Here is an 11920-nt window from a genome sequence, read left to right on the forward strand (position 1 = left end):
GTTGCCACGTCCTTTTTAGCGAAGAAACCGTTGTTAAGACCAATGAAAATGGTCGAGATAGTGAGGTCACCGTGATACTTCAAATTTGAATTTTAGCTAAAAAATGTATTTATTTAAATAGTAAATATTTTACAAGCTCTTTTACGTTCGTAGTTTATTTTGGTGTCAATCAATATATCAAACTTTTCTCTCAGCAAACATTTCTATCTTTTGGGGGATTATATTTCCGGAGGACGTAGAAAAATCCCTGCCTTTGGTAGTGTACCCAGGTAACAGTGATTTCGAGTATAGGTGGCGAAGCGTTATATAGTCTTTGGCTACAATAAGCTAAAAACGTGGAACGTTTGAAACAAAGATGGCGGCTTCCTACTCGTGGTATCAACACGACGCTCTGTTCCAAAATTAACCCATTAAGCTGACGACGCTGCTTTATTAAATAATAAATCTATAACAATAAGAGTGCACGTCCACAACAGATCGATGACTAGCGCAAACAGCAGCAGCTGTCTCTACAATACACAATGCCAGATCCCTCTCCCTCCCACTGAACACACTTTGGTTCTTAACAAGATCATTACGCCAAAACAACGTTTGAAATAATCATTATAAAGGAGACGTGTCACCAAACGAATATATCATGTTATTAAAAATTAACTCTATGTCAATAAAACTCGGAGTATTGAGGGGAAAAAAACAACCAAAATAGTAATCATAATATTATTGCATAAGGAAACTAATATTGCTTAGCCAGTGTAAAAATTCGACTCCATTATCTTGTTTCTATTTGAGTGGACAGAGAAAATGGAATCACCATCCTGTTGGAATAGTGATTCCCGGACGAAAAACCACGCCCCTTTTGCATTTGAATATGGCCCCGGTGCAAGTTTCTCTCTCTGTGTAGAGATCAGCGGAACAAATAAATTAACCAACAAAATTTCGATTAATCATAAACATTTGGGTTAACTGTTTCTTTTTGAACATTTTATACGAATAAACAACGATTTAACATGCAAAAATAATGGTTTTTTTCGGATATTTTTTGGATGATTGATTATTATCTTCAGGGGATCATGAAAACAGAAACTATAACGGCGGGTACATATTCTCAGTTAATCTCAATACTTTCTGGATTCTATATCCTGCGGTGTCGTAAACAGTAAACCCGGGTCGTAATAATGCCGTTCTACAACGACGCCTGTGATTTAGAAAATTTAAACAATTTATACATAAAGGTGGTCCATACTATATGGACCGTGAACGCTAAGTACCCCAACGCGGAGTCATAGTTAAGATATGAAAGACGGTGTTTACGATTTTATGTGGGTGGTAGCTCTTAAGCTCCTGTTTAGGGTATTCTTATTTCTTGTTACGAGAAACTACCGACCCCAGTCGAAAGGAAATCGCCACCAGAATATTAAAAGGAATATTTCTCTTGAATTAAGGATATATTTTCTACGTGTATACACTCGTAAATATAACGTACGTGGCCCTAAAGATTAAGACGTTGTTAGCACGTGTCGTATTTAGCCGGCAATGGAAAAAGAAATATTAAAAGGGACTCGCTATGGCATAAAACCTTAAATGCTATCTGCTCGAGGGGTCGGACAATTCGAAATTTTTCGTACGGGATTTTGAAACTCAAAGTGATTTCCAAAATCAGAAACTGATTTCGAGATTTCAGAGCATGATTTTCGTGTTGATTTCTGTTTCTTAGACATTTGCGAACTTGATTATGGATTTCCAAGTTGATTTTATGATTTCTAAAATCTGTAGTGTACGGGATCTCTACGAAGGTCGGACCCCTCGAGACTGCTCCACATTGAGTCGCTTTTGCTTCTCAAAGATTTCAACAAAACCTTTACATACAGTGAAATAATGATTTCTCAATGTTGCATTATTATTCCATTCTTAATATTGCAGTATTTTGAAAAATATTCTATTCACATAGGTCACCTTAGCTATATTCCAAACGAATACTTTCTGACTGGTGAATTTAAAATTGCTGAATTGTACTTTTAATTTGAAACCAATCTGAAGAAGGATAGTACCTCAATGACCTATGACGTCACCTGAAGTTTTCTGGTTACCGACAGATGGCGGTGTGGTTATTGTAGCTAACTTATTACACTGCACAAAATGGTACGAAACCAGTCCCATATCTGCAGTATATATATATGCTGCTTTATTGTAAAAATTTATTTTTCCAAAACCCTACAATTTTTAAAATTGCGCCGCATCGTAATACATTTACTTTAAATTATACCTAATAAATCTTATATAATTACTTCTCTGAAATAACGAAAATAATACGGTATCAGCTTCCAGCATTGTCTTTCCCATCAACCATGCGTGAAAATTAAACATTTGACCACAACGCTTAAAGCGCCACCCTAACGCTTACATTTAAATATAGATTTCCGCCGTGTGACGTTGCGGAAAAATATTATTGGTTCGACTAGACAAACGTCACAATTACGGCAAGGAGGCGGAGCTACTTGATTTTCTCCAATTTTATTAGAATATCGGTGTTTGCCTTTAAAATTGCATTGAGATTCGACGGAAAACAATGAAATCACGAATTTAAACGATTTACCCTTGTATTAATTTATATCTAAATTAAATTAAATTATTAACTATCTAGGCCTATATTTTAATGTTGCTACTGTAGAAAAATAAACGAGAGGTTAAGCATACGACGTTCTAACTGGAAGGTCTACGCTTCAAAAGCACTTTGCATAATGTATTTTCTAAATTGATAAATCGTCTTCTAACACGCGTTACAACTGGCTCTAAACGTCACCATGGTCCATACAACTACTAGCAAACCGATATCGCTGATATTTCTAGGTTTTCCCATTGATAATTTCCTGATTTTTGTACTCTTTAGGGCAAACATACGGAACCTTCTAAACTTTCGATAATTTACCCGACTTTTCTGTCGACTATTTAATTATGTGATATTTCCTACACTTTTCTGTCGACTATTTAATTATTTGATATTTCCCTGACTTTTCTTTCAACAATTTAATTCCCTTGTATTTCCCTGATATTATTTCAACAATTTAATTGTCGGATATTTCCCTGATTTTTCTGTAAAACTTTAATTATCGGATATTTAACTGATTTTTCTGTAAAACTTTAATTATCGGATATTTCCCTGATTTTTCTGTAAAACTTTAATTATCCGCTATATCCCTGACATTTCTTTCAACAATTTAATTCCCTGATATTTCCCTGATATTATTTCAACAATTTAATTATCGGATATTTAACTGACTTTTCTGTAAGACTTTAATTATCCGCTATATCCCTGACTTTTCTTTCAACAATTTAATTCCCTGACTTTTCTTCGAACAATTTAATTATCGGACATTTCCCTGACTTTCTGTCAAAATTTAATTCCCCGATATATCCCTCACTTTTCTTTGGACAATTTATTTTTCTGATATTTATTTAACTACTTTGTCGACAATCTAATTCCATGATATATCCAGGTTTTCCGCGACTGTATGAACCATGGTAACTATAGCGCCAATATACTCCAAGCTTCTGTTAAACCTGGTGGAATAAATGTTAAATTAGGTTGATCCCACCATAACTAGGAAATTTTCTACTCCCTTTAAAGCGATTTGCGCGTTTCGCAAGAAAAAAATATCGGTGCGCCAAGCACGCAGGCTTCTTCATCGTTTCTTATTGAAACATCGCGTTTGATTGCAATGGTCATTTTGGCGTCGACGAAATAAGAAAATTCCCCAGTTCAACGGTCGCCAAGAAACGTGGTCTTGTTCCGATTATCGACTTTTCGTTTGTAGTCATAATCAAAGTCAGGTTCGCGGCATTGGCAACTACGGCCCTCTTTAAGAGAGTAATTATCCACGCGTTTTACAAACATCAGTCACGTACGGCGTTTGTTGTTAAGTTCTTGCCTTGTTATGACCAAAATAAATACAACGCGCGCATTGAATTGTCGCGTACACGGAGCGTGTACAATCTCAGGGTGCCGTGTTCGCCAAGATGAAGTAAATAATATCAAATCATTAAGAATGCATCTGTTTTAAGAGAAAAATCCATTAGTGTTAAGTACGAACCTTTCGTGATAAAAGAATTAAATGATTCCCTTCGTATATTTAAGGCGTACACGCTCGAGTTGAAAATAATTAACAACTACTTAATGTATAAAAGTAATATTAATTTGGGCCAAGCGTAAACACTTACGCGTGAAAAGTAGATGGGAAATTATACGAAAAATGAGAGTACATATTTCAATATTCAATGTCTACTAAAAGCATTCAAATATTCATATTTTTTGGCAGAAGTTATATTTTATTTCAGGAGTGTTTTGTGTAAATGTATTGACAAATCAAGTGTATTGTATTAACAAAAATTTATTAATTACTGTGTGTACTAAAAGAATTCAAATATTCATATTTTTTGGCCGAAGTTATTATATAAGTTATATTTTATTTCTAAAGTGCTTTTTAATTAGATTTATTGTTATTCATCGTTTGAAAATTAATTTAAAATATATTAAATGCTTATCAGTAAAATGGTACTATTAAACCCAGGAGTGTCCACAGGAAAGTCCTAGATATTTTATAAAGAAAAAATATGAGTTTTGTTGTCGGTTTATAAATAAGATTTATGAGAACGATTTTTAGGAAAATACATCCTTATAATTTCAACTATACTATAATAATTCTATTGCCGGGTCAAAAACATTTAGCTTGAATCTTAGTGACGTAATAACTGAAGTAATTTATTCAAAAATGCTTTAGTGTTTTATATTTAAAAAATAAAAAAACTATATTAAAATAATAAATGTAAATTATATTAAATATTATATGCTCTAAATTTACACTACTTTAACATTTGTTTCACTAAACAAATTTATGGTGATTAACAAAATGAGAGGGCTCAGGGTTAAAAGTTGTATATGATTTAGACTTACTGGAAAGTTCTAAAAAATTTAACCAATAATATCAAATAAAATAAATATCTCTAAAGAAACTATATTGCGATAAGTTAGAGCCAATAAAACTCGCGTTTCCTATGACAGCAATGTCGATCGGCCAAATAAATTCAATTGCTAAATTAGCCTTTTGTCGAATTAGCCTAAAAAGGTTATTTTTATTTTTTTTTTGGATCGACGAAATAAATAAGCGAATTTGAAACTATCAGCCAAATTAAGTTTCAATTAGCAAAAATGCGTCCCTATTTTGGTCCTAAGAATGTTGATTTCGAATTCTGGGTCACGCGGTCGTAGGCTGCGCCTTATTCCCAAAAGGAAGGGGTATCCAGGGGTGACCCGTGACCCCGAGAGTTGATGATTGGCGTGCTTAATTGTTAAGTCATTTTAATAGGCATTCAATTATACATATAGGAGATCTCATTGGGAATTCAACTCGTCAAAATCCGATCGCCAGAAAAACAGTCAACCGTACCGTGGTCACGTATTTTGTTCCGCACAGTACACGCGCGAATGTCCTCTATAGCGAAGTGTGCGAGGAGCCACAGTTGTAGCTTCGGTTACAGCGGTGTTTCAATCGTGGTTTTGCAGCCAAAATAACCGTTGTACCGGTATATTCAATGGCTGGCACCTTCGATTATTTGTATAGTGAAAAATTACCACATAATTGAAACTAGATCCAGTCAATATTTATTTATTCACTGGGTTACTGCGCGGTATATTGATTTCCACGTTGTTCCCAAAGGTTTTCGATGTGAACGCGACTTTTAAGTAGCAAACACGAGGGGATTGCGTATCCTTCAACCATAAGTAACATAATAACAGTTAAGTATTAGAATTAGCCAAAATTTCACTCAATTGATTGTCAGAGTTATTAAGCAATCAAAGTTTGGTTCAGCAAATATTTGGGCAATCAAGATTTGGTTCGGTACATATTTGTGCAATCAAGGTTTGGTTCGGTACATATTTGGGCAATCAAGGTTTGGTTCGATACACATTTGCGCAATTAAGGTTTGGTTTGGTACACATTTGCGCGATTAAGGTTTGGTTCAGCATATATTTGCGCAATCAAGGTTTGGTTTGGTACACATTTGCGCGATTAAGGTTTGGTTCAGCATATATTTGCGCAATCAAGGTTTGGTTTGGTACACATTTGCGCGATTAAGGTTTGGTTCAGCATATATTTGTGCAATCAAGGTTTGGTTTGGTACACATTTGCGGGATTAAGGTTTGGTTCAGCATATATTTGTGTAATCAAGGTTTGGTTTGGTACACATTTTCGCGATTAAGGTTTGGTTCAGCATATATTTGTGCAATCAAGTTTTGGTTTGGTACACATTTGCGCGATTAAGGTTTGGTTCAGCATATATTTGTGCAATCAAGGTTTGGTTTGGTACACATTTGCGCAATAAAGGTTTGGTTCAGCACATATTGAGCAATCAATGTTTTGTTCAGCATATATTGAGCAAACAACGTTTGGTTCAGCACGTTGAAACTTTGTGTCTGAATATGCCCAAGGCAAATATACCAAGAACGATAATATGCCAGTGTCAGTGTCGAAAAAAGGTTCGGTCAGAAAATTAGCATTTAAGAAGAGGAAATTTCATACTTTGTTTATGTTCTTGCATTACTTGTGCTGTAGTATAAAATTACGTAAATGGTCCTAGAGCCAATACCATCCATATTTAAATAAATTGTACTCCTAAATGAGCGTAAATGAAGACTTGATTGGAATTTAAATGTCGTAATGATAATATAACCATAACGGTAAATGATCTTCCTTAAACTTTAAGAAGTCTGTACTCTTTGTTGAAGGTCACCTTGAGATTCTATTACAGGATTCAAATTATATCATTTTCATCACGGTATATTATTATCCAATAATAATATTTAATCTAAGCCATTTGTTGCAGTCTAACTATATTGAAAGTACAATATTATTTAAGCTAGAGCCATAAGTAACATGAGTAATATAAGTACGACATTTAAGAAATACTACACATATAAAGGCACTTAATGGCGACATAATATAACTATACTTCTGGGGAACATAATTTCCTCCGTTCGATAGTTTTACAATTGAGGCCAACGCTTATCGAAATTTAAAACACCTTTAAAATGAAAACTAACGCTTACTTGGACAAAATAATGATGCAATATATAAAATTAACTACTGAAAACGAAGGTGATATGTTTTGAATTTTAGATTTAAATGCGTTTGGCACCAAGTCACGATGGAGTTTATATCAACATCCGTCAACATTGTTTGCTTAAGATCCGATTGGCTAAATAGGAATTTGACTGATCAACTTTAATAAAACCAAATTAAACTCGAAATGACGAATTTCTAAAAGTATTAGACATATAGCCTTATGATACTTATGTAATAATTAGATATACAATTCTATATTATTTATAAAGTCAATTAAACAAATTAATTAAATTAATTAATACGAGTCACCGATAGACTGGATTTAAAAATTTTAAAAGAAAATTAAGAGTTAACTGTTAATATTCTTTCATCTTTATAAGATTATTAGTTTAGAATTTAAGCTTTTACATTTCATATTTACACCCAAAACCTCTTCCCAAAACTATCTCAATGCTTCCAATAAATCTGGTAATTAGGTAAGTGACGTGAAGACACAATTAAGGTCTGAAGTTCTACTGGAAACTGGTTTTGCCCAAGCAAAGTCAATAGAGTAATGGCAGTGCTACGTCACACGACGTCCCCCATGCTTTTTCCTATTCATAAAAAATTCGCGCCCACAATGGCGGCCATGGCCAAAGCTACGGAGTGATACTACTCTATAGTACTTGCTTCATACGGAATTCAGTTTTTCGATTGCAAATATTAAAATAAAAGATAAAGAATATGGTGACCTTTTCCAGTATAGTTTGGTGTTTTATGAAAACTGCTTCGAACATTCGATGTTTTAACACGAAGGAAATCCGGGTCTATGGAAAGACAAACGAAATATCACAGGTATTTAATTGTACTAAATGATGAAAAATACTGCATAGAAATATGGGTTCAAGTTTATCACCTACCATTTTACAATGGCAATAATCATTTCTTTTCAATAGTTTAATAAGTGCTAATACACACTTTTATAATCCTCAGTTAGAACTGCCAAGTTAGTTTGATCAACCGTCTCCAATCGCAAAGCCCCACATTAAACATTTTTCAATTATATTTTTTTCCACCATTTAACGTAAGTTGCATACCAACTTTATAAGCAAATTAACTTTCAGAAAAGTGTGAATATCCGTTCATAAACGTGGGATAACAAATTGGGCTTGGACGGACTTTGTCTACGACCAGCATTCCTTAATATTGGATTTCAGCCAAATTAGAAGACGGTGATAGACAGTGTATTGGAACTTCAGAATGTCGAAGATTGATGTAAAAGAGACAAGGAAATACAGTAGCCAATGAAATTAATCAGCCTGGCGGGCTACTAGTTACTTTTAACGATATAGAAGGTCCTGTTTTTGAAGCGAGTATTTGTTGTGTTTTGAGTTCAATTTTTGTTACGAAAATTTAGATTTACTTTTTAATTCAGTAAAGTTTAAAACCCTTGAAGGTTATTTATAAATATATTAATTTTACATTCGAAATACGAGTAATTAAACGTAGAATATTATATTCTGAATACGAGTAATTAATCGTAGAATTTTATATTCTGAATACGAGTAATTAAACGTAGAATTTTATATTCTGAATACGAGTAATTAAACGTAGAATATTATATTCTGAATACGAGTAATTAAACGTAGAATATTATATTCTGAATACGAGTAATTAATCGTAGAATATTATATTCTGAATACGAGTAATTAAACGTAGAATTTTATATTCTGAATAGTAATACGAGTAATTTAAAGTTGAATATGATATATCCCGAATACGAGTAATTTAACGTTGAATTTAATATTCTGAATAGTAATACGAGTAATTTAAAGTTGAATATGATTTATCCCAAATACGAGTAATTTAACGTTGAATTTAATATTCTGAATAGTAATACGAGTAATTTAAAGTTGAATATGATTTATCCCAAATACGAGTAATTTAACGTTGAATTTAATATTCTGAAAACCAGTTATTTAACGTTGAATTTATTATTCTGAAAACGAGTAATTAAAAGTTGAATTTGTTAAATAATAAAGGAAACCCTCGATTAAACTATAGCGATTTCAATTAAATAATGGCTTAGATTCATGAGGTATTTTGTGCCATTTATGAAACCATAATTAAGAGTGTATTTAACTCTATAATTTATGCTTTTAAAGAAAGTCTTAGTGAACAAGAATAAACATATTTTGCCAAAAACCCTGCAATTAATCAATTAATTAAAAGTGCCGCGCTTCATACAATTAACAAACAAATATTAATAAATAAGGTGTAAAAAATAAAAGGTGCCACAATCCTTAATATTAATGTTTATAGATAACGCGTCTTAGTACTCAAAGTGAAAATTAGTTTCGATATAAACGGGTACGTTACCTTTCTTATTCTGGGCTCTGACGGCAGCCGCAGCCGCGGAAAGGAGTCCTTCGGCCCTGAAGTGATGGTGCATCTGTCCCGGCGCTCCGGCTCCGGCGCACGTGGTGACGGCGCCGGAGACGGTGGCGGCGACGGACGCCGCGATGCTGGCGGCCGATTGCGGAGACGCCGTGCCGAGGATGCCGTCGATGGTGTACGGGATTCCGGCGGCCGGCGCTCCGTGATGATGCGTCGTTTGCCGGTAGTCGTAGGGATGGGGCAGAGGCATACTGTACGGCGCGATGGGGGCCGTAAAGTGGGCGAAGGGCCCCGGAATGGGTCTCCCGAGACGGGCCAGGACGTGGTTGTGCGAAGACGCGAACGACGTCTCCAGCAATCGGGTATCCATCATCATATTTCGGCCGTTGCCTATGAAAGTCTTGATACCGGCGAGACTCTCCGAGACGAACAGCTCGGCGCCACCCGACGGACTCGGCAGAGAGGAAGGGGGTTGGTGCGGTCCTTGACGGTTAGCCACCGTAACGGGTCCCCCTCTCTCGCGAGGACTGACGCTTCCCTAGATTTCACGCGGACCGGCAAATCGTTGGGGGGATTTAATGGTCAAGTACTTGACCGCGCCGCGCTATAATTGTTTCGTCCCAAAGGAATGCTCCACTACTTACGCACTTTTCGCGATTCGAAAGTCAATCGTTGAAAACAATCGTTGTCGTGTAAAAGGAGATATCGCACCGGCATTTTGCCAAAAACGGACGGTGAAAACGAAACGCGAAACGCCAAATTTCGTCGATCAGAGGCGAAAAGCAAAAATAAACTGTCAAAAGCGAAAGTTTCCGTCCATCACTGTACCGCGTCGAATTAAAGTTGTCCTAATCTGGTCCAAAGACGCGTTGTTGTTTCGCGTGCACACAACACACACGCGCGGCGTGGCCGGAGGAGAAAGGGATGAAAGCTGCTTTCGGACTGATCTTCTTCTCCGGTTTATCTCGGTCCGATATCAGTGTTTTCTGAGACGCTAAATTGACGCGCGGCTTTTTCACGCGCTTTCGGGGCGAAGGGAAATTTGGCGGGTAGCCGGGACAACGCACGCAGCACCGAGCGCGCAGTTTAGGCGCACTGTAGCGTCTTATTACTCGGGCGGGTTTTTTCGGCTGGCGTTGCGTGGGAAACGTTCGCGCTCCGGCGTAACGAAAGGGGCGGGAAAAAATAAAACGCGCGGGGGGGACGGAGAGGTGGCGCGTTTCGTTCGTAGTCGGCACCGAAGCGAAACGGAGGGGAAATGGACGAGGTGGAAGCCGTCGCCGCTCGCAGCGCCTAAATCGCGCGACCCGGCTTCCTCTTGGCGCGCGCGGGGCCGGTCGGAATCGAGAGTCGGAGCGGCAGGCTCCGCCCGCGCTTCGATCGAGATCGTCCAATGAGGTTTCCAACGAAGCGAGAGAGCTGAGCCAGCCTCCCTTCACGACGATCAAAATAGGAGGCCAAATTCGCTCGTAATCGAATAAAAGGCGTATTTATTTAAAATCCCTTTTTCGTGTTTTCACGCGAATATAACGTGCTTAAATCTTCCGATTCCCGTTCCCCCCTGCTCCACCACGTCGCCCGCACCCCCCCCTTTCGCGCCAGTTCCCCTCCCCCCTGCCGAAAAGCTGCTCTTCGCGAGTCCTACTGCGAGAAAGAGAGAGTGTTTAATAGTCGTAGTTACCTCGAATAAAATAATATTCCATCATTCTGTGGCGATACCCCGAAATCTGCCCTTTTTTTTGGCAAGTGGGTCATTTTCTAAAGACATAGTGTCATCAATTATTTATCAACGAACTATCATCGACGGATTAAAAAAATATAAGTAATTGTATTATATTTTCCCCCCGTCTGTACCTTGGGTACTTTCATTTTAATTATTCAGGGAATTGGGTTTTTTTAATCCCATTAAACAGATTGATTTACCATCCACGGAACCCAAGTCCGACCATTCGCCCAAGTCAGACCATTCTCCGTTAATAGGAGACAAAGTCAGATCAGGACTATATCGAAGTTAAATCGATATTCGCGGAACAATATTCGTCAGGATAATGTTTTTGTTGAGGTCGTCTTTTAAATAATTGATAACGGTCAGATGGAAAAACAACCTTTCAAAAGAGTCCGATAATTTAATTTATCGAATTAATCGTACTTGCCCGAAACAATTAGATTCGGCTGATAACACTGCTGGACGATACCAATTACCATTTATATTGAATTTAATAATTTAATAACCTCAGTGGGGTTTCTTATAAATCGATTGTTTTTATCGATACTTTTTTTTATTTGGTTCGTTACAAATATTGTGTGCCACCGCACTCGCGACGTCGGAAAATTCGAACTACAAATTTATTCCGGACGTAATAAAATTTATAAACTTATTTTAATTTTCAGTTAACTTTTTGTTTATATTCAAATTACGTTTCATT

General features: G+C 36.6%; 1 protein-coding gene across 1 annotated transcript in view; it reads right to left on the reverse strand.

Annotated features, from left to right (window-relative positions):
* The window catches only part of LOC149967052 (uncharacterized), a 135536-nt gene extending 125325 nt beyond the window's left edge, over window positions 1–10211 (reverse strand). Inside the window, exons 1-2 of the mRNA XM_090167611.1 lie at window positions 10143–10211; window positions 9477–10032 (exon numbers count right to left, since the gene is read on the reverse strand). Of these exons, the coding sequence (XP_090023737.1) occupies window positions 9477–10032; window positions 10143–10211 (625 nt within the window). The remainder of the gene's footprint in view (window positions 1–9476; window positions 10033–10142) is intronic.
* Window positions 10212–11920: the final 1709 nt, after the last annotated feature.

The sequence above is a fragment of the Leiobunum rupestre genome, chromosome 1 (assembly GCF_980474605.1).
Source record: "Leiobunum rupestre chromosome 1, qqLeiRupe1.1.hap1, whole genome shotgun sequence".
Taxonomy (NCBI): Eukaryota; Metazoa; Arthropoda; class Arachnida; order Opiliones; family Sclerosomatidae; genus Leiobunum; species Leiobunum rupestre.